We start from the raw sequence: 27729 nt of genomic DNA on the forward strand, positions 1-27729 counted from the left end.
CCAGAAGTGGCACTGCTACATCTCAATTGGCAGCTACATTCTAAATATTATACCACTTTGGCAATTTATTGTTTTATGGCAATTAACCCCTTAAGGACACATGACATGTGTGACATGTCATGATTCCCTTTTATTCCAGAAGTTCGGTCCTTATGGGGTTAAAGCTCTTATTGCCAGACCCAGGAAACAAAGAAGTTCCATCTAAAGATCATTTATAAATCAATTGCTTTACCAGCTCGAAATGGAGAAAAGGATTAGTATATCAAACCCAAGAGTAAACCGTAATCAAATATCGAAATATGAAAACTATCTAAAATTGGTCATCAGAACAGATTAACTCCTGGGCAGGATCTAGACCCATAAGTATTACAGTGATATATATCAAAGTAAGGAAATTTAACTCCACAGCCTGGAAGGGAAAGTTCATTATAATTCAATTTTAAACTTATAAGAAGACATAAACCACCCTTCCATAGAATGATTGTATTTGTCTTATGTATGATGCGTGTATGTATTCAATGTTTTGATGGGTTTGTTATTTATTCAATTGTGAAAAGAAATAAAGAATATATAAATACAATTTTAAAAAATAAGTCACTAGAGGTGCTTCCTCCACAATGTGAGGTTGCAGCTTATAGGAAAGCATTGAATTAAATAATTTTCTATGAGAAACAGTTGGATGCCCATATGTCTCCAATTTTCCAGGTTTGTATTTGTAATGCATGCTTTTCAACCAACCTTCCCTGGTGTCCTGCTTTTGGGAATACCAGGAAACTGGCACCAACAATCATAGCACAAGTGAATCAAAAGATGTGCTTGCGCTATATTCAGTGTACAAGGACAGTGCAGGGAGTACTGAAACTGTGTTCCCTCCAGGGTCAGATCTCTGCGCTCCGGCCTGCATGATGGACAGGCAGCCTGTCATGCATTCACACCAGACTCACCTTCCACTAACTTGTGCGCCCCGCCTCCTTTCCAGATGATTCCACCTCTTTGGGGACAGAGCTAGTGACACAACCAAATCACTGGCCCGTCCCATTTACCTCCCTCCCACTGGCATCCCAATTTGCAGGACACCGGAGTTGGGAGCTATGCTACCACTTCATTGTTCCTTTAAGCCAGGCTTCACCAAACTTCGGCTGAACTACAACTCCCATGATTCTCAGCCTATCTATTTAATTCGTAGACTCATGGGAGTTGTAGTTCAGCAACATCTGGAGCGCCGGAGTTTGAGGAAGCCTGCTTTAAGCTTTAGCTGCAGTTCTTGTCTATGCTGACTAATACACTCTATATTGCAATGGCCTTATTTAACTAGAAGATACATTCTATATATAATCTCTAAGTACTTGATTGTTCGTAAACGTAAATCCAGGTGCAGGTAAGGAACTGGGAATCTGAGATTCAACCCCACCTCGCCACTCCCTAGCCTTTACATTCTATTGAATGTGGCTGCTTTTCAAAGGAACCTACCAATCTAGACTGTAGAACAGGGTTGCCCAACAGGTAGATCCCCAGATGTTGTAGAACTACAACTCCCATGATGCTTTGCATGCCTTTAGAATGCATTTAGAATGACAAAGCATCATGGGAGTTGTAGTTCTACAACATCCGGGGATCTACCTGTTGGGCAGTCCTGACCAAGATAATATTGAGCCCAAGAGAGACTGAACTCAACAAGATATGAATCATCAGCATCTATTGTGAATTATTAGCATTACATCAGTTGTTTTGTATGCAAACTGCCCCGAGGTTGGTATGCTAGTGCTTGAACATTTGCATTAAGTGGAATATACCTCTACAACAATTAAAACGTTAGCTCTCTGATGGAAACAGAAATTTTCACATGTCACGTTACACATTGTAGCAAGATTCTCACCGTATAATTTTCTTGATCTTGTAGTAAGGAAGTCTGAAACTTTTTGAGAGAAGCTATTTCATTTAGCAACTGACTCTTTATACTTGGATCACTCTGAGTTGGGAAAATAAAGAGATGGTTTTAATATGTTTGTGGCATAAGTCTCAACAGTTAGATATCGGTAAAACAGTAGCCAAAATGTTGGGGAAGCTTGGTCTCCAGCCCTAGGTCAGAACATATGTTTACACATTTAATGGGTAATCTTATTGCACTTTATTTATGTAGGTTGTAGGTGTATATGCTTGCTTACGTTACACTTTATGTCTATGCACTTTATATTGTATACTGACTGATTGGTGTATTGAATGTACCAAAAAATAACTTTTTTTAGGCATAGATTGGTGTGCAGTGGGTTTTTGCTATTTCTAACAGTAAACCAACCTGCTCTAATCCTGCTGTAAATCAAGTAAAAGTAATTTATTTGCATAAAAATGATAAATTATTTGTTTAGTGCCCTAATTTCAGTGGTATACCGGAAGAGCAGTTATGGAGAAGCCAATGACAGGGCTGATGCTGGGAAGGGGTTACGAAGAGGAGACACCGACTGTGAAATTCAGACTACAGAAAGGGTGGAACAGACATATTTTACTGTAAGACATCTATGTCTTATTTTATCTCACAATTATCTATTATGCAATTGTTATATGAAATCAGCAGCGCATTTAGCTCAATGACTACAATGCAAATCAATGAATGAAGGATATTATTAAAGGGACTGAACAATTAAGAAAATATGTGACAGCAACTAATAAGAGGAAAGGGTAGCATTAGCGAAAGAAAGAGGTTGAGAGCAAGAATAGATATAAGAGGTAGAATACTGAAACAGAATGATAGTGGAGAAACATGACAGATAATGAATACTCAATACGAGAGTGAGAATGATAGAAAATAAAATAATTTATGAAATTCTTGAAATATACTTCAAAGAAAGAATAAAAAATGAATGAGTAAGAGTGCCACAAAGCCAAAGAGAGTATGAATGAGAGAGCCACTGGGCCAGAGAGAATATAAATGAGAGAGTCACTGGTCCAGAGAGAGTATGAATGAGCGAGCCACTGAACCAGAGAGAGTATGAATGAGAGAGCCACTGAGCCAGTGAGAGTATGAATGAGAGAGTCACTGAGCCAGTGAGAGTATGAATCAGAGAGTCACTGAGCCAGTGAGAGTATGAATGAGAGAGTCACTGAGCCAGTGAGAGTATGAATGAGAGAGTCACTGAGCCAGTGAGAGTATGAATGAGAGAGTCACTGAGCCAGTGAGAGTATGAATAAGAGAGTCACTGAGCAACAGGGAGTATGAATGAGAGAGCCACTGAGCCAGTGAGAGTATGAATGAGAGAGTCACTGAGCCAGTGAGAGTATGAATAAGAGAGTCACTGAGCAACAGGGAGTATGAATGAGAGAGCCACTGAACCAAAGCGAGTAGGAATGAGAGAGCCACTGAGCCAGTGAGAGTATGAATGAGAGAGTCACTGAGACAGTGAGAGTATGAATAAGAGAGTCACTGAGCAACAGGGAGTATGAATGAGAGAGCCACTGAACCAGAGAGGGTATGAATGAAAGAGTCACTGAGCCAGGGAGAGTATGAATGAGAGAGTCATTGAGCCAGAGGGAGTATGAACAAGAAGGCCACTGGTCCAGAGAGAGTATGAATGAGAGAGCCACTGAACCTGAGAGAGTAAGAAGGAGAGAACATCTGAGCCACAGAAGGGAACGAATCATTGAGCAAGAATGAGTAAGAGGAAAAAGAAATAGGCTATGTGTACTGACTTAGTGACTGTAAGGAGGAGAGTCACTTCACCAAAGAGTGTTAGAATGAGAGAGCCACTGAGCCACGGAGAATAAGGAGAGAACCATTGAGCCACATAGGGTGAAAAGCAAAGAATCACTGAGCAAAACAGAGTTTGAAGAAAATAAAAGGCTATGTGTAGTGAGCTAGAGAGAGTCAATGCACCAAGGATAGTCAGAATGAGAGGGCCATAGTGAAGAAGGATATTAGTATCACTAAAAGACTTCCCAGACCCAGGGAAAGTATGAGTGAGACAGCCCTGAGCCAGGGAGACAATAAGAAGCACTGAATCAGAAAGAGTGAAAAGAGAGAACCACACAGAACCATAGAAAGCAAGAATGAAAGAGCCATGGAGCCAGAGACTGTAATAATGACAGAGGCACAATAGCAAAGAGAAAGGAAGAAAAAAATCAGATACAGAATTTAAGATGAAGAGAGAGCACAACAGAGTAAAAGAATCAGAGCCATTGAGCCAGAATTAGTATAAAGATTATGGCCAGTGAGCAAGAGGGAGTTAGGAGGAGAGAGCCAAGGGGCCAGAACCACTGAGCTAGAGATGGTAAGAATGCCAGATTTTGCCAAAGAGAGATATGAGAGAACCACTGAGCAGGAGAGAGTAGAGAGGAAAGTGTCACTGAGCTGTAAAAGAGAGTAAAATGTAGAGAGATACAGAGCCAGACAGAGTAAGAAGGAAAACCTCTGAATTACAGGATCTTTAAGAAAGACAAAATAAAAAAAAACAACAGAGCGACGGAGTTAGAGGTAATGAGGGTTTTTTACATAATATTATTTATGATTATTTATATGAATAAACTTTACATATATATTGCAAACTAGACATATGCAGGCCAAATTGATTCATTCGGGGAAAAAAAAAAAAGAAAATTGTCTGGGTGGTCCGAAATTTGTTTCTGTTTAGACTATTTTCGTCCATTATTTGGGAAAAAAAACTATTCAAACGAAGCAAAAAGGCATGAAAATGGGCCAATCAGTGTATTGCAAAATATGTACAGATCAAGTGAGAAGAAGAAGCCAATAAAGGAGTTGTAAAGGAGCCATGGTGGATTGGGAGATTCCCTTTGATGTACATAGAGCTTGTCTGGCATATCTAAACATTGCTCCTTTGAAGGCTTCAAGCTTTATTACAGTTGAGCTGTACTTTTACGCTACTTTGCAATACTGTGAGTCAGACTAGTAAATCTCACTGATGTTTTAAAGGAAATAACGTAAATATTTCTCTTGTTTGCGCTAGTTTTTACGTGCACTAATAAATCAATCCCCATATGAGTAGATCTGGTTTATATCTCTGGCTTACCTGGATGGTGGCGAGAGTCTCCAAAGCTGATACAAACTGCTCCATGTCCACTTTCAGCAGAGGTTCTTGTATCTAAGTAAATTACACAGGTTTACTCACGTCTTCAAAATTACCAGTAGTTTAAATATCATAATATTTCAAATGGTAAGAATTTGAAACAAGGCATTTTTAAAGAGATACTAATCTGTGTGCCATGAATACGTCAAATGCCTGTTACGTTAGAATGTGGACTCCAAATCTAAAGCTTAAGCTAAATAATAAAGGAAATCCATCACTTGAGTAACAATTTAATTTATCCAACCCTAGCATAGTTTACATCGTAACGAAAGAGAACAGCCTATTGAAACATTTCATTCATCCACTGAGTTTGGTTACAGAAATAACAATTAAAAAAGGTTTAAAAAAAAAAACCAAAACATATATTTTAAAGATCTTTCAGGTCCGAAAGAGTATTTTTTAGGAGATACAAAGTAATGTTTTTGAGCTGCAAACATAGAATCTTGCAGAGTTCCTCTACAGGTTCTTAAATGATTCTGTACACATTTATAAACACCTTTGAATATTCAAGTATTTTAGTTCATATGTGGGGTAACAGTTTGTTGATCCAAGAAAAAATTTGCCTGCCATTTGACTATATGACTAATTTACAATGTGCCCATTGTTGTATACTAATACAATCCTTTTGTTATTAAAACCCCACAGTAATATAAATAAGTGATTATCAGTGACAACCACTAAACCTAAAGAAAAGTTATTTGTACCATAAAAACCTAGAACAGAAAACAGGAGCTTATTCAATATCCATTGTCATCTAAAGTAGAATCTCCAACACATACATTAGATTGCATTCTGCCTTTAACGCGAGACAGTAACATAAACCTAAAGCCTACTAGCATTTGCTAGTTTTCCCAATTTCTAGCTAGTAAATATTCAGTTGTTCTCCCTCCACTCCCAGAGTCACCTGCTCCATGATGCTGCTGGCAGGGATTCGATCCAGCCCACTGTTTTTATAGTCCAACAGTACTAATACTGCAATGTTCACAAAAAGATCTAGTGCATCCATGTCCACTGGAATGTCTTCTATCTTGCTTTGGAGATCGCCTGTGTACTGGGAAGAGGAAAATAAGGATGGAAATAAAAATTTGCTACAGCAATTAGATGTTGGCCTTACACAGCTCGTTGGAGCACATTACTCATTAATCATTAAAACAGAAGTCACACCGTGACTCAGCTTTTATACATTTTTTTTTAAAACCCTTATAAACAGTCTTGGCATTGATCTGAGTTCAATAATATCTTAAATCATAGCATAGGGTGATGCTAAGCGTACACAATGCAATGTAAATGGTACCACCCAAATGAAACGTGCAGTTTTAATACTTGCACTGCGATGGTTGATTCTCTGCATTCCACTTTCTGGTGGTCACTGATAGTACAGATGGTATTATCCAAGTACAGATGGTATTATGCTCCATTTGTACCAATAGTTACACCTCAGGAGACACCAGGTAATAGGTATTGGTAAAGTACCATTTAATGGGCACTTGCTACAATTCTACGTGACCTAGAGAACTTGTTTATTTAGAAGCTTCACATTGACCAGTTTAATGGAAGCCCACTGTCAGCCAGACCTGGGTCCCTAATCCTGAAAACTAAAGCTACACTCGTAAATATGGACTAGATGATACATCTACAACAACAACATATAAAATAACCATAAAACAGAAAGTTTTATTGTGACTGAACAAAAGGCTAATAACACATTTTTACTAAACCAACAATGCTATTTTACTCCTAGCTCACTGACTCATAGTAATGACATATCATAAATAATATTACACATACACATAGTGTAATTAATGCTTATAGTTACTGCTGGTGTTCAGTATCACATGACTAGACATACGAGGCCTCTGGATAGGTATTTACCTTAGAGATGTTAAATAGACTATCAAAATCAATTGTAGAATTAAACTGAAGAACATCCCATATTGGTGCTCCTCTGTAGCATTCTCTGGAAGAAAGAATAATTGATTAAAAATAGGAAGAACCTTAATGGATGCATTTAGGAAAGGTATGGCATACACATAGCTACAGTATGTCCTATTGCAAGGCCCTATTGTGTGCTACTTAACTAATGAAAACAGTTGTTGGTTTGAACTACGGGGCAATGTATGGTACACAAAAAGTTATTCAGCAATTTTAGAATAATAAAGCAAAATATTTTTTCTTGTATAGTTTTTTTCACCTATTTCAGTTTGTTAATATATGATGACATATTAATATACATTTTAAGCTGAACAAATCTCAGCAAGGAAAGCTGCTCCCTAATTTGGTATTCTTAAATATGGCAATCCCACATAAGGACAGCAAAATGCCCTTTTCTTAATTCAGGTCTTAGTAGATAACTCCCTAACTTGCTATCCTTGTCAAAATTAATGGATCCAAAATTAATTAATTTGTTGTGGATCTGTTTGTTTTAGTTTTCAGTTGATTTGGAAATTTGGAAGTTTCTGCCGAATTTGGATGAAATTCGATTGGGAACTAAACTAGCTGCACATGTCTAATATATATCACAGTTAGGTCCTAATTCAGTTCAGCGATACTCACTGATACAGGTCACTCAGATTCGAACTTTCTTTGAGTCCAAAAAGACGCTTCAAGTTTAAATTCGGTGGTAGGTTCTCAGGTTTATCCAGAAACTGTAAATAATACATACGTTTTCTTATACACGATCACTGTGTATAAAAGTTTACTTTCCAATCCAGCTTCATTCATACAGTGTGAATTACTCACCCTATAGAGGTCACCATTAGCCCAGTGTTTACAAATTAGTGTTTGCAAGTTTCCTCCGACCAGAAATATTATAAACACAAATATTACGAGCAGCCAGGAGAAAGAGAATGATAGGTAGATCTCACTGTGGAGAAAGAAAGATCATGTTAACACTGCAGAAGGTGTACATCAACTTACTAATATACAGACCAGGCATACTAATGGAGCACCGGCCAAGAGGCACAATGATGTCCGTGTGACCGGTGGGGGGTGGGATTCGTGGGAGCACATTAAACCACTCTCCCTCCAATCACTCTCTCTTTAATAATTACCCCTTCCGATGCGCTGGCCGAATGAGGCAAAGTGAAAGCCTTTGCCTCAGAGGGGATGTGAGCTGCGAGGAGCAGCAGCGGCTCGTGGCCAATCACTTTGTGTTAAGAGCTGCTGGGATAGATGACATCATATCCCAGCAACCAAGGGTTGTGAAGAGAGAAGGCTTGTCAGTTTCACTTGAACAGCAACAACTGGCCACTGGTGGGAACTTGTTTAAGTTACATTATACCAATATAATAGTATATCAATTATAAAAAAAAACAACAATAAGTGTATATAAGCTAGTGAGTTTGTGTAAGAGCCCCAGTGTGTTAGTGTCAGTGTGTGTGTGTGTGTATGTATGTATGTTTGTTTCTTTGTTTCAGTAAGTGTGTATTTGTTTCAGTGTGTGTCTGTCAGTGAATGTTTGTCTCAGTGAGTGTGTGTTTGTTTGTCTGTCAGTGAGTGTGTGTGTGTTTGTCAGTAAGTGTGTATGTCAGTTAATATGTAGGTGGTTGTCTCTCAGTGAATGTGTGTGTTTCTGTTAGTGAATGTGTGTTTCTGTCAGTGAGTGTGTGTGTTTCTGTCAGTGAATGTGTGTTTCCGTCAGTGAGTGTGTGTGTGTGTGTGTGTCAGTGAATGTGTGTGTGTGTAAGAGTCAGTGAGTATTCCTGACCTTATAGTGATAAAAGTACATGTAGGGTCCCTGGCCCCCTCTTGCCCCCCTTAATGCCGTTAAGGTGTACTATGCCGCCCGGCACACTATGGGCTTAAACACTGTTAGGGCAGCATGGTTCACGCCAACGACCGTTAGTCCCGCTGGCCAGAAAAACAATGATCCTCGTTGCTCCCGCCTGGGTGGACTGCCTAATATGCCAGTCCGGCCCTTGCGGGCCATGTGATCGCAAGGGCCTCGCATTTACATGGCTGTCTGCAGCTCTGCCTTCAGGAGGGACTACCTGAGATGTCAGGCAGTGACCCAAAGTGGAAAAACTTTTTAAGATTTAAGAATAAAGTTTTTTTAAAATATATTATAAATGTAATATATATGTATAATATATTATAAGTTCATTAAAGCATGTAATTAATATATTCTACATATATAATACATATATCATTTCATTGTTAATGTATTTTGACATTAATACATATAAATGTCAGAATACACTTAGACGTTTTGTAATATTTTCGTTGTGTATTGAGAGGGGGGCGGCAAAATCAGAGTCCGGTACATCGAACTAAAGAAGATTAAGGGGACAATATAAGCAACCAGACCATTTCATCTCAGTGAAGTGGTCTGGGTGGAGTGACCCTGTCTCCTTAACCCTGAAATATAAAAGACAGCCACTAGAGGACCTTCCTTGATTCACATGGTCTTTAACTCCATGAAACAATGCTGGACGTCCTCAAGCTTTATATAACGATGTCCAGCGTCTTAAAAATACCCATATAATTTTTAAGTTTTGTATTCCTAACACTACAGTATTCTTTTAAATTGACACTCATGTCTTCTAAAGCAATACAGCTTCTGCATCATATTGGACACAAACCATCAGTAATGATGACAGGAGGAATAAAGCCATGTATATTGTTTTTTTTAATCCTTTTGGTGACAAAATGGGGGCAAGAAATCTAAACACAAATAGGAATTCTCCAAAACAATAAAATAATAATAAAATAAATTATATATATATATATATATATATATATATATATATATATATATATATATATATATATATATACTCACAGGACTCAGTAGATGACTATTCAGCAGACTTTTATTGTGAAATTTAATACACTAAAATATATAGTAGAGACTGTAGTCATATTGTTCTCTGGAGTGCTCATTTAGGCATTTCAGAACATAAGACTCTATTACTACAGTAGCAAGTGTCAGAGAACTGGTTTAATCTTCTACAATGTAGCAGAACTTTCTGCAATACAGGTGGTCCTCGTTTTGCGACCTTCCTGTTTTACGACGGCTCACACCTACAACCAGTGGTAAGTGCGAGCCGTCGTGGGGATTCCCTGCTCTGGTGCATTCTTCTATGTTCGGGGAAACTTCCCCGAACATAAACAAATGCACCAGAGCAGGGAATCCCTCTAATCTATGTTCGGGGAAATTTCCCGGAACATAGATTAGAAGGATTCCCTGCTCTGGTGCGTTTGTCTATGCTCGGGGACATTTCTCCGAACATAGTCATGCGCACTAGAGCAGGGAATTCCTTTAAATCTATGTTCGGGGAAACTTCCCCGAACATAAACGAACGCATCCAAGCAGGGAATCCCTCTAATCTTTGTTCAGGGAAATTTCCCTTAACATAGATTTAAAGGAATTTCCCTGCTCTGGTGCGCATGTCTCTGTTAGGAGAAACGTCCCTGAACATAGACGAACGCACCAGAGCAGGGAATCCCTCTAATCTATGTTCCGGGAAATTTCCCCGAACATAGATTAGAGGGATTCCCTGCTCTGGTGCATTTGTTTATGTTCAGGGAAGTTTTCCTGAACGTAGACGAACGCATCATAGCAGGGAATCCCTTAACGCCTCACTTACCAACCAATTCGTTCTACGACCGGGTAAGTGAGGAGTGTCTGTATATGGGAGCCAAATGTATGAATGTTGAATGCATGCTTACTGTAATGCAAAAAAGGTAACTAAAAATCGAAAGATAAAATGGTGGCCTTAGAAAAAAAAACATAATACACCAGTTGTTGTATAGACACCTTACACTATAAGGGCTCGATATCCAGCTGTCCGTCTGACTGTTGCTGCTGAAGGATCACTCCGTGTATAAAGACCATAAATGCCAAGAAACAGCCCCAGGAAAGTACAGACAACAATCAGGAGAACCATGGTGCACAGGACAATTCCAATCACCCATCTTTATGAAGGCATAACAAAAAATATGGTTAGATGATGAACAGTAATTCCATTAAGCAATTATAAATTAGAAAGAGATTTAACGGAAGTGCCTGAGTGCTTTAGTCAGCGGTTGCATTTGGATATCATACATTAGTATGTCTAACAATGTGCTTCTGCTGCATTAATTGGGGACATGTCTTTGGTGTCCTCAAATGTTACAAAATAACCTGGGTTAACAAGAAAGAATCACAAATACGCAGAGGGTAAGAGAAGGTAATAAGATATACCCAAGGGTTAAAAGGGATTCAGAGACATACAAGGAGTAAAGCGAGCTAAAAAGCATCACAAGAGGTAAGAGTGAGTTAAGAGACACACAATGACTATTAGAGTGGATCAAGGTGGATTACAAAAGACACATGAGGATAAGGGGGGTTTTGAGAGATATATGGGGTAAGAGGGGTTAAACTAGACAAAAAAGACACACAGTAGAGTAATGGGGAGAAGAGAGGCACAACATGGATACAGTGACACAATCAACATTTACAATTCAGGGGTGCCAACAAACATTTCTTCCCGAGTGCCAAATAACAAAGGTATGCCTTGAAGGACATATGCAATGGAATGTTGTTCTTGATTTTTAAACATTTAGAAAGTTAGCTTCTAATTCATTTTAATTTATAATTGTGGTGGAGTACCAATGCAGACCCTATTTTATATTTTAAAGTTCTTGCAACGACCAGTTCTCTTAGACAAAACACCTTTTTCATTCTTAAAAGTTTTAAAAGTATATTGCCTTTCGTTTTAAAGATGAATTACAATCATTAGAATGGTTGTAAAGGCAAGTTGGACATACAGAAACACAAGGTGCTAAGGGCACAAAAGAGCTTACATTTTAACATTCTTACGGAAGTAATTTCACCTGTAATATTCATAGCGTTCCACCTCATTCCCATATCTATCACTCGTCTCTTCCAAATTTAGTAATGCCTTGTTTACAGGGTCCATGTATTTCTGTAAGGAAAGTTTGGATACATAATCTTTGATTTCCTTCTCAGTCCTGATAATGGATATCCTAGTTTCTGAAATCAAAAGAATTAAGAAGAAGAAGAATGTAAACATTAGTATAAATGAATAAATCTAACATATGGGATACGTTGAACTTTTGGATCTAGAACTCACCTTTAACACTTTCCACAGTCTTATCTTTCACTAAGGTTGGCACTTTATTCATAGCTTGGAATCCCTGAAAGGAAGATAGAAAATACAATGCAGATTCAAAGAGAGCAAAGACAAGAGAAGGAGATATAAAAGTATAAGGAGATACAATTTTCAATGGTCAAATCAAAAGATAGGACAATATAACAGCAATGGTGGGCTGTAGTTTGGAATACTATAGAAGCGCTATTATAGTTAAGGTAGTTAATACTGATCAGTGGGTAAACAGAGAGGATATCCGAACATGTATTTGTTGGATGGAAGAATGGGATATTCCAAAAGTACTTTGGTAAAATTACATAACATGACAGCATCCTGTTTAAACAGGACACATCTTATATGTCTCTACTGAAGAGGGACAGCCCTTGTTTTGGGCAAATCCCTCTGTCCCTCTTTTTATCAAAATGTCCCTCTTTTCTAGGAGCGTCATATTTTAGGTGTGTTCTATCTATCCATCTATCTATACATCCATCCATCCATTATCTATCTATCTATCTATCTATCTATCTATCTATCTATCTATCTATCTATCCATACATCTATCCATCCATCTATCCATCTATCTATCCATACATCTATCCATCCATCTATCCATCTATACATCCATACATCTATCATCTATCTATCTATCTATCTATTATCTATCTATTATCTATCTATTATCTATCTATCTATCCATTATCCATCTATCTATCCATCTATCTATCCATTATCTATCTATCTATCTATCTATCCATATATCTATCTATCCATATATCTATCTATCTATCTATCTATCTATCTATCTATCTTCTTTTAAAACACAATAGAGTACCCACCCATCTTTGTCAATTTGAAATGTTGGGATTTAAGACGTTGTGTGGATGATAGGGCCAAAAGAAAGAGAGGTAGTGAAAGGCCAAACAAACAAGATACTTTTAAAGGAGAATAATTAGGATAAAATAGAAAGCGGAAGTTGCTGCATGGGACACATAGTGTAGGAGGATGAAAGGCATCTAGGTGTCATAACTATGAAAACACTGGTGGATTAAAACCTTCTTGCACAGAGGGCAGTTTAAGAAGCAGAAACATTTTATTTAATTACCTGCTGAAAGACTCCTGTCAAATTGACTTTCCTCACGTTTTTTAATCTATTCACATATTCACTCACAGTAAGGATCTAAACAAAGAATAACAAGGATGATTTTAGAAACAGTTTTCATATTTTGTCCCATAGTTTGCTTATCTACGATGCTTTCATATTCTAATGCTTTTTACCCTCTGTTCAATCTGCAGATTATCGCTCTTAGTATTTTCTTATTTCCACACTACCCAATTTAAAACAGATGAACTGGAGTAATATAATGTCAAATACTCCAATATATTAATATGTACATGTTCACACTGTCACAACAGGCTGGCACTGTTTATAAATAACCCCAATATATATTGCAATGAAAAATTGGTATTCATATTAAAAATTAAATGGTGATCAAAAGGAAAAAAGACAACAGGAAATTCTATTGTTCCTTCGTGATTTCTCCACTTTCAAACCTTAGCCCCAGAACTACTCATTATAGCCCTTTCCCTTTGGGTACCCTGGTGGCCGTGCTTGGACTGACTAGCACCAGGCTGAAGCTCTTCTTTAGCACTGTGTCCTGCATTCCAGACTGGTGACCCATATGCCGTCTTGGCCTTTTCTCCATCCTTACACTCTCTGCATTTCATGTCATTTCTCATTCCAGTTATCCACTCTATATGTTTCCCTCTATATGTACCTGGCTGTAGTTCAGTCCGAGTTCCAAATTCTGTACGATCCCCGCAAGCTCACTGCAGTTTTTGCAGAGTGGGTCAGAAAGGACTTTTTGCAGGTTATGTTTATGGGTGCTGAGTTCATCCACCAGTTTACCTTGCCTCTGGTTCAGGTCAGTCATAGTCCTGTTCACATCCACTAAGAGTTGTGTTGCATTTAGCAATTCTATTAACAGACATTGGAAGGATTGATAAGCCTCAAAGGCAGGTAAGTTTCAAAATTCAGTTGGAATGAACAGTTACACAATCAATGACATAACCCCAGAAGCTGGAAGGAGGGTCATAAGCTCTATGGAAGGGCCCGACTAAACATTATATACTTCACCTCTTTAGTCAAGAAAATGTCCCCGTGTCCACAGCTGTTACACACCACTCATGAATTTGGCCGCAGGATACAGTATAACAACTACATGATACTGCTGGGAAACCTGCACAATCATGGTGCTCACAGAAACTATGTCATTTTTCATCTGATTGATACACTGCCAAGTGATATTTTTAGACAATTTCATTGATTGTTCAATTGTTATACAAGAGTACACAGAGAAGATCCAGTCGGTCAGAGCAGTAGTGAGGTTACTAAAGACACTCATCCAGTGAAGAGGACCTCGGATGTCCAGAATTTAAGAGAGTCTCACTTGGGTATGTAAAACGAAAGGAGTAACAATGTATTCACATACTGCATGCCATATATCCTACACCTAGGTGTTTAAGGGAAAGTGATTACGGGCCTTGTAAACATATCCTCTTGCCCATTGCACCATTTTGATTCTTGTGGAATATGTTTTTGTAATATGCGGGACTCATGTTTTACCCAGAGACTCTAGGTTTTGGCAGCTTTTTTGGATGGTGTCAGCATACCTACCTATGTAACGTTAGCATTACCCCTTACACAACTTTTTCACAAAACTAGCTCCTTCCTAGTTCTGCATGAGGCTCTACCAGTGATATATACAGTCTTAAAAGCAAGGCATTATGATGATGAACAGTGGAAAAAGTATATATTGAAGACTTGATGTCTTACTTACGTTTTGCTGTTGCAAGAGCATCGGTTAGAAGAGGAAAAATTTCACTGTTGAGTTTGGAATGTACTAGGTTGTCAATATGTTCGATAAACTCTGAAAGAAGAAAACAGATAAGGGTTAGCATTGAAATCTAAAATTCTCTACAGAAAGGTCAAGGACTCAGAAATGATTAAATTCTCAGTGCAACTTCTAGCTCTGCCTTGGCCTTTCAGTTAATGCTGGTAAAGAGGATGTGGCGGAACCCGCCTCGCCACTGGGCATTGGAGAGGCCTGGCTGCCCGCCTCCTACCTGCTGACTATGGCCCCTGGTAAAGTTGTACTTTTGAATGCAATATTTGGGCATGTGGTATTTTATATTGCTGTTACCTGCCCTTTAAGGGCCATCCGTGGACATATTATGACTTTTAGGAACAATGCCCCTTTAAGACTGTGTAGCAGACTGCATTCAGGCTGTCTTAAATATTATGTAAGTTATTATGTGTTCGGTAAATTGTATATGTTTATGCAGCATTCGTCTGATTGTTCGGTAGAATCACTCCATTCATTATATTGAGTGAAACTACCGAACAACCAGACCACCCAGGAATAAGTGTGCCTCCAATTACTGTTTGCAACAATGTTGCAAACGGGTAATTGGCCATTTATGTAATGTGTTCTTCGTCCTCTGGGTGGCCGCCATTCGGGAAACAAACACGTGGCGGTGGCCATCTTAAACTCCCGAACAGCGGTGTTTTGCAGTTGAGTGTCTGGAACTAAAATCGGACACTCGATTAGGCAAACACCGCTGAGACCTCCAGACTTCCAGCAATTCGTGTAGAAACTACCTAACGGCCCGCCGTTCGGTAGAAAGAACCCCACGAACAAGGGGATTCCTTTGAATCCTCCCCAGGACCCATAACCCAGGCAATTTGTGTGTTTTCATTCCCTTTTCTGTGACCGACTGCAGGGCCAAAATACATGGAACTATTTTCGGATACTTTTGCCATGCGGTCGGTCAAAACTTTAACCCTCCATAATTCCCGAACCCCTGGTCCGATCTGGGTGATTTTTGGATATGTGTCTCACCCAGATCAGGTCTACCAGGGGATGTAACATTTAAAGCGGTACCCCTATGTTTAGGGGTACATCCAGAAACCCAGGGAATTTGTGTCTGGAATAATGGGATTATGTGTCACACTAAGAGGAGGAGATGTGTGGGAGGTAACTGGTAAATTATTGGCTGTGGTACTAATTGTTGTGGATCCCTCCCTTGCATGGGAGAATGTCTTAAAAGGAGGTTGTGTGAATAAATCTGCAGTTCCTGCTTAACCCTCAAAGTGAAGTGTCGTCTCATTATTGGGGGAGGATTTATTGTATGCTGTTACAGTTTGACTGCTAGGAGTCTAAACCTATTTGTTTGGTTTTGCCTATTCAGCTGGTTATAGCATTCATATGCTTGAGAGAATTGATATGCTTCTCCGGTTCGGTGATTGTGGTGTCTGCCAGAGTGCTTGGAGTCCTCAGGAAACGCTAGGAGCATCCTTTAACTGAGGTACCCAGTCGGGGTGCCCGTCGATCCGTTACAGAGGACATGCATTCCATACTTAGACATTTTTTCTTTTTCTTTGCCTTATTTGTCTGATACTTTTTTAATTCATACTGGAATAAAACAAGATATTAACTTTTTTGGATGATTTTCTAATAATACTCGGTTGTGTTTGTTGCATATAGTTAATTAGGTCAAAATAAACCACTGATTTAATAATGTTCAACATTTCTCATTAAATCTCTCTTCTGAGGTCAATGACAAGACTTCCAATTATTTGTGACCTGATAAAGACTCCCTTTTGATGTTGCTCTTTTGAGTTGACCTAATAAGTGCCTTGTTCTTTACATATTACGTTTTACTAATTTGTCACCATGGGGTATACATAGTGTTTATCGAGGGCTGGATTAACATAGGGGCTGATGGAGCTGAAGCTCCAGGCCCAGGCCCAGGCCCAGGCCCATGGAATAGACCCATTAAAAAAAAATATATATATATATATTTTTATTTTTATTTATTTTTTTACACACTACTCTTATGTTTGCCACCTGGCTGGTATTTTACTGGCACAGCCGGTATTTGAGGCTGCCTGGCTGTGCAGGTATTGCAGTAATACCGGCAATACAAATGCAGGTATTTTTCTCAGTATAAATGGAGATTACTCTGCAATACCAGCCCCGGCCAGTAGGGGTCACTGTGTGTGGAGAAAGGCAGGGATAGGAAGTTACAGCATTTCCCTGCCTCTCTCTACTACTTACTGATCCGTGGGGGAGCAGCTACACAGCACAGAGAGTCCAGACAGCAGCTCGGGTAAGTGAGGGATGGGGGGAAAGGCAGCAGGGAGACATGGGGACACTGAGAAACTAGGGGACACATGGGGACACAGACACTAGGGGACACTGGGAGAACTGGGGACACTGAGACACTTGTGGACACTGGAAAACATGGGGACACTGAGACACTAGGGGACACTGTGAGACATGGGGATGCTGAGACACATGGGGACGCTGTGAGACATAGGGACATTGGGAGACACTGAGACATTGGGACATGGAGACACTAGGGACATGTCTCCCAGTGTCCCCATGTCCTCCAACCAGTGTCCCTAGTGGCTCAGTGTCCACATGGCTACCAGTTTTCCCTAGTCTCCCAGTGTCTGTGTTCCCATGTCTCTCAGTATCCATAGTGACTCAGAGTCCCCATGTCTCCCAGTGTCACCATGTCTCACAGTGTGTGTCCCCATGTCTCCCAGTGTGTGTCCCCATGTCTCCCAGTGTCCCCAAATGTCTGTGTCCCCATGTCTCCCAGTGTCCCCATGTTTATGTCCACAAGTGTCCCTAGTCTCCCAAGTGTACCCTGCCCATTGACTTCCTGCTTCACTGGGCACTACTATTAGGGGGTATGGATTTACTTGAAAGATGAAAGCATAAATTAGAAAGAGATTAGCATAGAGTATGTGTTTTCGTATAGCTGCATCCTTTCCCTCCAACACCATCTCCATCAGATACACGACGCTTGGGAGGTATGGTTGTTTTAGTGTTTTTGGTAGATAAGATTCTGTAATTAGTCCCTTCATGATTGTCAGCTCCAGGCCCACTGGGCTCTTAATCTGGCCCTGTGTTTATCAGATCCAGAGTCAGATTTGTTTGGGCATCGTAGTGACCCGCCGTGGATGATGTGGGATGTGTTGTCAAGGTAAGGGACATCTGCGGCTGGTGTATAGCTGGTCCGAAGTAACCAGGGGATGTGCATTGGGTAATAGACTGTGGTCCCGTTGCTAGCTATGTGAGTAAGGTTTATTGGGGTTGTCTCTTGGAGGCGTTGGCGTCTAGCCGCCTTTGTGTCCCCCCTGCTGGCCAGAGTAAGATATTTGGTGTTTGGGCAGCTAGGGTTTATTTATCCTGTTAGGGTCAGCGTCTGTAGGGTGATGTGTGGAATGTTGCTAGTTTTCTGCAATTAGGTCAGTGGGTGGGTAGTGCCCTCGTCTGGGGTAATAAGTCTGTCTGAGTAGTGGTGTGGTTGTCGGCCTAAGCCTGGTACTGGGCAGTGGGCTCTGTGGGGTATGCTCTTTGGAAGTTGTCACTATGTTACAGCACTATGCGTATCTTGCCCCCCGTTGTCCAGGGCCGGAAGCATGCTTACAAATTAAAAACAAAACAAAAAAAAAACGGTAAAACGATAAACCCTAGATGGGGTGCCTCTATGGCTAAATAGTCTCGTTTGTAGGCATACATTACTCATAGCAGATAATTCAGCCTGAGATGGGAACTGAGGCTGCACGAGTCCCATTAAATCAGATAGCAGGGCAGAGTCCATAATTCCCCCACAGTCCATGCAGTAGCTTGTTGGTGTGCAGGGCTACACATGTGTCATCGAGGGCTGTTCGACTCTCGGGTATACCAGTCTATGGAGGGTCTCGGGCTCTGTCTCGGGCCAGCTTTCCCGGTCCCAGGGACCTGCCATTCTCTGCCTCAGTTGTTCTTCGCGCTTGCGGTGTCGCGTGAGGTAGCTGCAACGCGCTGAGGAGTTTCGTTGGATCTTCTCCCGCGGACAGGATCAGCACTGACTCGCCGTGGGGTACTACCAAGGTTTCGGGTGCTCCCCATTTGTATTTGATGCTGTGGTCTCGCAGTTTCCTGGTAACCGGTTGGAACCGTCTTCGCTCTCCGCGGTCGTCTTGACCGCGATGTCTCGTGTCACCACAATGGTATCTCGTGGTGCATCCGCAGGGGCAGTGGGGGCCTTCCGAACCCTGAATGCCGATATCAGTGGCGGTGCTCCGTTGTCTCCCTGTACCCCCTTGGTGGCAAAGTCCATCAGGGCTTCTGGGGTCACAGTCTCTGGCACCCCATTTCTCTTGCGGTGCCTGGTCTCTAGTGTTGTGACCGTTCTAGTCAGACTCTGGATCTGCAGGGACATGGTTTGTATCTGGGCTTGGGTCTCTGTTAGCCGGTTGTCTCACTCCCCCTCTCGGGTTTCCACTTGTCCGATGCGGTGAGTCAGGACACCGACCTCTGCCTGCACTCCCGCGAGGTCAGCTTTCCACACTGCTCGGAGGTCCAGTAGCAGCCGTTTAATGTCCCCTTTGGTGGCTGGGGATGTGTCGGCATCAGAGTCTACCCTGTGGTGTACTCCGCTTTCCGCCTGCGAGGTCACTGATCTTTCGTCCCCTTCAGATTCCTCCGATGTGCTGGAGCCTCGTGGTCTGCTGGGGGCCATCTTGGATTGGGCCTGCGGCCGCGGCCCATCGAAGGACCTGCGGATGTCGGGCTAGTAAAGGTCCTCCGAGTGGGCTAATTTTCGATTTTTGCGTCCCATCTCATTAATGGAGGTAGTGAGTGTAAGCTGTCTTCTTTTTTGGGCCGTTTTCTTGGGTTTTTCACCTATGTATATTGTCTAGGTAGCAGGAGCTCTGCTTAACCCCTTAAGGACCAAACTTCTGGAATAAAAGGGAATCATGACATGTCACACATGTCATGTGTCCTTAAGGGGTTAAACGCGCCTGTTCGGTTGCTCCGCTGGCCATGTCCCCCCCCCCAACCAAGTTTATAAGCATTAATTACATACATTTCAACGTTTTTCTTGCTATATTTTGTTTACTTGTTTATAAATGTTTCTTTTCTGGTTTAAAAAATAATTGTCAAGTTATTCATGTTGCTTTAAAAGAGTACATCTGGCTGGATTATCCTACATGTTTTAGTAGATGAACTCTAATAGCGAAACAAAACTGTAGTTAAAGTGGCAACAGTAAACACAGAAAAGTAAAATTTAATGGGGGAGGTATAACAAAACAAGGTGCCACTTTGGGTGCAAAGTGCAAATTGCTGAGAGCCATGTAACGGTTTCCATGGTGACTGTTCTTTATTTAGTTCTTTGACCCCCAAAAGCAGCTGTTTAACCTTGAAGATTTTCATTCAATATATTATTTTCTCATAAATGAATTTTTCCGTTCTATGTTTTACATATTGACCAGCATTCAAAATGATCTTAGGTATTTATTTCAAGGCTGTCAAGATTTTGCATGCCAGGAAATTGATTGCCTGGAGCACCCTTTCAAGATTTAATTAATTATAGAGCCCAGTGTGCTTGTGCTTGCCAGAAGGAATGAACACTTTTTTTTTTTTTTGAATTATACACCAGACCCAATTCATTTGGCTGTGAACCTGATCTAAAAAAAAAACAAAGCTTCGTATGTGTCTTAGGCATGAATAAAAAAAACAAGGCATTGTTTTGACAAGAAAATAATTAAATCTATACATTGTACTTCCTGAATCATAAGTAAATATAAATATTTATAGACATGGCAAAACTTGTAGCTAACATGGGTGCTAACTTCTACCTATTGAGGTAATGTCTATTGGTGTCCATGGTGATTTGTCATTATTGTCCCATAATAGCACCGGTTTTTGCCTTGATAAATCAACCCTGACCTGTCCCAGAATGCTTTGCTTCCAGGACTGCTTAGAGAGAATTATGGGTGAGATAAGGGACACTCCCTGGATTTCAGTGCAACTACCTATACCCCAGCAATGGAACACATTTTTATTATATCAGCAAATCAGCTTTAATAATTGCTGTTTTAAAAATAAACACTACTATGCTAAGTATGAGAGTCCCTTTTACATAAACCTTCCTTCTATAATCCCACTTTGAAAAATGCCCAATTATTTTTGTTAGGTTATATGTATGATAAAGATCCAAGAAATACCTTTGTCTGTTTTAATAAGACTTTCTGGGTGAAAGCAACAGTGACACATCTTGTTTTATTTATGGATAAAGCACTCTCAAGTCAATATTTTTAAGGTAAGCACAATTTTAATGCTCCTAAGTGTCACTGATATATATTTCCAGACTAAAAATAATGTATCACAAGAGATCCTTTGACTCTTTTTACTACTTTAGAAGCAGGTTTCACGTTTGACCTTTTAAGCAAGCTATAGCACAGCCATTGTTTTGGACCCTGAAAAAATACAAATGAGTATAGCAGGTGAATCATTTTTTCATGACTAATAGAACCCATCAAAACAGAACATTCTTCACCAACAGTTGAGAACAAGTCTGGAAGATGTTTGACTTTTTCATAAACATAGAAGCAGGTATACAACCAGTCAGACTGCTCTGCACATTATAAAAACTAATATACTCTACCAATTTGTTCTTCAGATATGGATATATGCCCAAAAGCACCCTTAAACGACCCATTTTTTAAACAATTAATCATACCATGTGACTTGCATTTCCCACTGCTTCAGTACAATGTATGTACTGATCCTAATACTTATGATAGTTATATTTAATTTCAATAATGATTTCATTTTACAATTAAAACCTCCATATCAGGTGATGTCCAACTGACACCTATTACTAGACCAAGATGCCTAAAAGGTAGATCCCCAGATGTTGTAGAACTACATCTCCCATGATGCATTGCATTCCTTTAGAATGCCGTTAAATAGCAAAGCATCATGGAAGCTGTAGTATTAAAACAACTGGGGATCTACCTTTTGGGCACCCCTGGATTAGACCTACTATAAATTATTTTTCCTATTCTTTCTCAGGAAGGATTTCAAAGTGGAGAAATTGCTATGGAAACCAAAATAATTTTTTTGCTGATCATGCCACCATTGTTGCATTTTATCTACTTTTATTAAAATATAATAAAAGCACCATATTATAATAAGAAATATAAAGGTATAACAAGTGAAATGCATTATTTATGATTATTCAAAACTAATTTATATGTTTATTTAGTACTTCTGTTCTTTATTCCTTTAATATTCTCTGTTATATTTTACTTAAAATTTATTTTCTTGTTGCAGTCTTTCCAGTTCCCTTCATCACTCCTTATCTTTGCTATGTATGTATGCTTCATGGATTGCTAACAGAGCAATAGTAAAATAATGATGATGCGAAACAACTCGTCTTTGTGCTTGAGTTGAAAAGAGTTTGAAAACCACAACATTTAAAAATACTGGAAATCCTTAAACGGGAACTGTCACTTCTCAGGATTTTTAATATTTTGTTTAGTTATGCCTATATTTAACAAATATGTATTTACAAGATAAAAAAAATATTTAAAAAGTCACCACTCTCTATACCATGCAACTGCCTTGTCTAAATTAGATTATGATATACTTTGCTAAAACAGAGCACCTCTTGGAAAAAAAATGGTTAACACAAGTTAGAGGTGATTTCAATATTTATTCAGTGGAATAGATTCCAGAGAATCGACAGTTCTAATGACTCACCTAAACCCTCACCTAAACCATTGGTTTGTTCACGAGTGGACTTACTTTTTTTTTGGTAACTTTTGGGCATTTAGACAAATTCAAACTGATTCCGGGTAAATGACCCAATTAAGTCTCTTCTACAACAAACATTTTTCTTTTCAATGTCACCTTCCCTTCTCTGTAGGTCTCTGGCCATGGGTCCAACCTGACTTCTTGTTTCTTATAAACCCAAGACTTGGTCTGTATTTTATACTTTACTTACTGTACACTCATTGTGTTCTGTTTTTTTGACATTCAATACATAGTAACTTCATCCTACTCACTGTGTACGGTATACTGATTATTACTCCTTAAAAGTAATACTCCTTATATTGGCACAACTGTGGATACATTTCTGTTACTTCACAATTGTATTTTCTCCCCACAACCTTTTGTCTCAATGTACAATTCCCGTATAGACTATAAGCTCGCGGGCATGGTTCTTTTCTACTTTTGTTTTGGCGTGTCTTGTTTGTATTATCATCCATGTTATTTTTGCATAAATTGTAAAGCACTCTGGATAAGAGCAATATATAAGAACTGTTAAATAACCAAATTACAGTTAATTGTTATTATTAATATGATACATAGCATTTCTTTAAGGGAACACTATAGTCACCTAAATTACTTTTGCTAAATAAAGCAGTTTTAGTGTATAGATCATTCCCCTGCAATTTCACTGCTCAATCCACTGTCATTTAGGAGTTAAATCACTGTTTCTGTTTATGCAGCCCTAGCCACACCTCCCCTGGCTATGATTGACAGAGCCTGCATGAAAAAAAAACTGGTTTCACTTTCAAACAGATGTAATTTACCTTAAATAATTGTATCTCAATCTCTAAATTGAACTTTAATCACATACAGGAGGCTCTTGTAGGGTCTAGCAAGCTATTAACATAGCAGGGGATAAGACAATCTTAATTAAACAGAACTTGCAATAAAGAAAGCTTAAATAGGGCTCTCGTTACAGGAAGTGGTTATGGAAGGCTGTGCAAGTCACATGCACGGAGGTGTGACTAGGGTTTATAAACAAAGGGATCTAACTCCTAAATGGCAGAGGATTGGGCAGTGAGGCTGCAGGGGCATGTTCTATACACCAAAACTGCTTCATTAAGCTAAAGTTGTTGAGGTGACTATAGTGTCCCTTTAAAAATGCTTTTTTTTGTTTTTGTTTTTGTAACAGTGTACATCGGTAAATCTGGAGATTTATCATATTTGGTTTTCCATTTATATGAAATAATATTTTACTTACTCTGTAAATCATCAAAGACTTTTAGCTTGGGAACAGAGAATTCAGAAACCACATTTTCAAGAGCCTGAACAAAAAGTAAACAATGTTAACGTCAATCAATAAAAATCCTTCTAATTTGCAATGTGTTTTCCCTATCCAACATTTTGAATTGCTTAAGAGTGACATTTTTGTTACAAGGGAGTGACTGAGAGTGTGAATAATAGACTTGCAACAACCAAGAAATTTTACATGACTTAATAACTTATTAACATGTGCTTATGAAATTGGATAGCTTATTTAAAACAAGATCAAAACCAATTTTTTTTTTTATTTGTGCAACCTAATTAATAAACAAATTTACTGCAGTATAATTACACAATATTGTGAATGTTATTATCGGGAGATCTGTAATACCATCATACACATTCCTCTGTGTTTTATCACTGGGTGTATATGAGTGATACATTTGTTTACATCATACAGTGTTATGACTGCAGATCCCTGTGAACTTCTTATACACATTGAACAAAATGTATTTTTTTTTACTTACATACATACTGTACAATGGGGAAAACACACACATGCACACACGCTGCAAAACATTGAATTTATTACATTTTGTTAGTGGACCAGTTCATTGCCTGGTTCTCTAGTCTGGACACTGCTAAGCTGTGAATTGGTTCCCTTCCTCTAAACTAGATATGTTTTCTGGTGTTACCTGTGCCCACAATCCCTATGCATGGAGGTTATTTAGTAACTCCAATGGCGGTTAGATGTAAGCCCACCTGCCACATCAAGGCAAAACCTTTCAAGTGGGTCCTACACTATCAATTCACTTTGCTTCCTTCAGCTTCAGGCAAAGAAACCTGTAATGAGACAGAGAGGGGTATTTTTCTAAACCCCTATATACTTATTATATATTAATAGGGAACACATCGGGTGTGCTTCCCTCATGTTCAATTAACAGTGTTTGTTCTATCTAGAAGATATACCGTATATACTCGAGTATAAGCCGACCCGAATATAAGCCGAGGCCCCTAATTTTACCCCCAAAAACTGGGAAAACGTATTGACTCGAGTATAAGACTAAGGTGGGAAATGCAGCAGCTACTGGTAAATTTCTAAATAAAATTAGATCCTAAAAAAATTATATTAATTGAATATTTATTTACAGTGTGTGTATATAATTAATGCAGTGTGTGTGTATATGAATGCAGTGCGTGTGTATATGAATGCAGTGCGTTTGTATATAATGAATGCAGTGTGTGTGTGTGTTGTGATAAAGTGAAGGCAGAAAAGCCATTTAACCCCAGGGGGAGTATATGTAGTTTGCGTGTTGCACAACACAAAGCTTTGTTTAGTTATGGGCCCCTGGGGTGGAGCATTTGGAGAGAAGGGTGGGCCAATGCTCCACTCAACAGTTTAGTGGTTTTCTTGGGAGACGAAGATCCAGGCCAGGGTTTATTGGACTGTCTCCAACCCACTGCTCAGCTGCAGATAATCAGCTGTAGCAGTGGGAATAAACGAATAAAGCAGGTAGGAGAGAGGCTGTTCTCTCCAGTGAGAGAGTGAAGGAGACTAGGCACTGGGAGTGCAGTCAAGGAAGCAGTCAAGGCTGGCTTGGAGCACTAGGAGTGCGGAAGGAAGCAGTCAAGGCTGGTTTGGAGCACTGGGAGTGCAGAAAGGGAAGCAGTCAAGGCTGGCTTGGAGCACTGGGAGTGCTGAGAGCAGACAAAGAATTAGGTTGGTGAAACCAATATTGTTTTGTTTAGTTTAACCCCTGAGAGATAGGGAACCTAATGTTAGTTAGTGCTCAGACGAGCTAGGTTTTTGTTTATAGGGATTTGTGTTATATTTATGATTTCATTTACTGCTGTCTCTTCTGTGGATTTGCAAATAAAGTGCCTGGTTGATATGCAATTAAAAGGACTGTGCCTGTTGTTTACCCCGAGGACTGTGCTATCTACAAACAAGGATCACAGTGTGTGTATGAGTGCAGTGTGTGTGTGTGTGTGTGTGTATGAGTGCAGTGTGTGTATGAGTGCAGTGTGTGTATGAATTCAGTGTGTGTGTGTATGAGTGCAGTGTGTGTATGAATGCAGTGTGTGTGTGTGTGAGTGCAGCGTGTGTGAGTGCAGCGTGTGTGAGTGCAGCGTGTGTGAGTGCAGCGTGTGTGAGTGCAGTGTGTGTGCAGTGTGTGTGTGCAGTGTGTGTGTGTGTGTGCAGTGTGTGTATGTGAGTGCAGTGTGTGTATGTGAGTGCAGTGTGTGTATGAGAGTGCAGTGTGTGTATGAGAGTGCAGTGTGTGTATGAGAGTGCAGTGTGTGTATGAGTGCAGTGTGTGTATGAATGCAAGGTGTGTGTGTGTGTGTATGAGTGCAGTGTGTGTGTGTGTGATGCAGAGCCTTGGTGGGAGGTGGGAATTTTTAATATCTTTTTTTATTATTATTATTTTATTTTTATTTTTATATTTTTTTCATTATTATTATTTTTTTTAATATTATTATTTTATTATTAATTTTTTTTCCATCCCCCCCTCCCTGCTTGATACATGGCAGGGAGGGGGGCATTCACTCCCTGGTGGTCCAGTGGCATTGGCAGTGGGGGTGGGAGGGGGCTGGCAGAGCTCTTACTTACCTCTCCTGCAGCTCCTGTCTGCTCCCTTCTCCTCCGCGCCGGTCCGGTCAGCTCCCCTGTCAGCTCACACTGTAAGTCTCGCGAGAGCCGCACTATGACCCCGCGGCTCTCGCGAGACTTACACTGGGAACTGACCGAGGTGCTGAAAGGACCGGCGCGGAGGAGAAGGGAGCTGACAGGAGCTGCAGGAGAGGTAAGCGCTCGCTGCTAGCCCCATTGTCTGTATTATGGCAGATCCATCAATGTAAATAATACAGACAGTGACTCGAGTATATGCCGAATTGGGGTTTTTCAGCGCAAAAAATGTGCTGAAAAACTCGGCTTATACTCGAGTATATACGGTATGTGCCACCTTTTTCTGTCATGTATGTCACTGCGATTACGTATTAGTGATCTGAATGAAGTAATTATTTAATGGAGAACTGTCACTTTCTGTCACAATTTATGTTTACTTATCCCAACATTTAACAAATATGTACTTGTGAGATGTGAAAAATATAACTCATTGCAGAGTTCAACACCTTTTTATCCTGTATCTGGGGGCCTCCATATTAGCATCCTGTCAATCATTGTTATAACATCTATCCTTTGCACCTGGTAGTCAGCATAGACAAGGCATACAGAGAAGAGGAGGAAGGAAACAATGATTCTATTTCTCCTCTTCATTTACAGTATTTTCCCTGGCTTTGCTTAGTCTAAGCTGCATTATGATACATATGTGATACGTGTGATACATCTTTAACAGAGCGTCTCATGAAAAACAGAGCATCTCATGAAATAAAATGTCAACACAAGTTAGTGTAAATTCAAGAGAAGCGACATTTCCCCTTCAATCAGAACAAAACTTTAGTTAGACGGAATCATATCACCTTGTAAAAGGGCTTTGCAATTCTATGTTTACCTCTCTGGGACTCAAACAGAGAATTGCTCTTTTGAGTACTTTGAACTCCAACAGGTTTATGGAAGGTTTATGGAAATAATCTGCCTCAAAGTGGTTAAATAAGAGCTTAGCAGAATTAAATAAGAGGATGCATCTTCTTCTCTTCACTGTACATTTATTGGCA

At 39.7% G+C, this 27729-nt stretch overlaps 1 protein-coding gene across 1 annotated transcript in view; it reads right to left on the reverse strand.

Annotated features, from left to right (window-relative positions):
- PROM2 (prominin 2) overlaps nucleotides 1–27729 on the reverse strand; it is a 72360-nt gene that overhangs the window by 23580 nt on the left and 21051 nt on the right. The window contains exons 5-17 of the mRNA XM_063445571.1: nucleotides 24050–24113; nucleotides 15007–15096; nucleotides 13945–14144; nucleotides 13272–13346; nucleotides 12152–12215; nucleotides 11892–12051; nucleotides 10839–10991; nucleotides 7815–7938; nucleotides 7629–7720; nucleotides 6948–7032; nucleotides 5980–6126; nucleotides 5019–5090; nucleotides 1877–1969 (exon numbers count right to left, since the gene is read on the reverse strand). Of these exons, the coding sequence (XP_063301641.1) occupies nucleotides 1877–1969; nucleotides 5019–5090; nucleotides 5980–6126; nucleotides 6948–7032; nucleotides 7629–7720; nucleotides 7815–7938; nucleotides 10839–10991; nucleotides 11892–12051; nucleotides 12152–12215; nucleotides 13272–13346; nucleotides 13945–14144; nucleotides 15007–15096; nucleotides 24050–24113 (1419 nt within the window). The remainder of the gene's footprint in view (nucleotides 1–1876; nucleotides 1970–5018; nucleotides 5091–5979; nucleotides 6127–6947; nucleotides 7033–7628; nucleotides 7721–7814; nucleotides 7939–10838; nucleotides 10992–11891; nucleotides 12052–12151; nucleotides 12216–13271; nucleotides 13347–13944; nucleotides 14145–15006; nucleotides 15097–24049; nucleotides 24114–27729) is intronic.

The sequence above is a fragment of the Pelobates fuscus genome, chromosome 3 (assembly GCF_036172605.1).
Source record: "Pelobates fuscus isolate aPelFus1 chromosome 3, aPelFus1.pri, whole genome shotgun sequence".
NCBI classification, from domain to species: domain Eukaryota; kingdom Metazoa; phylum Chordata; class Amphibia; order Anura; family Pelobatidae; genus Pelobates; species Pelobates fuscus.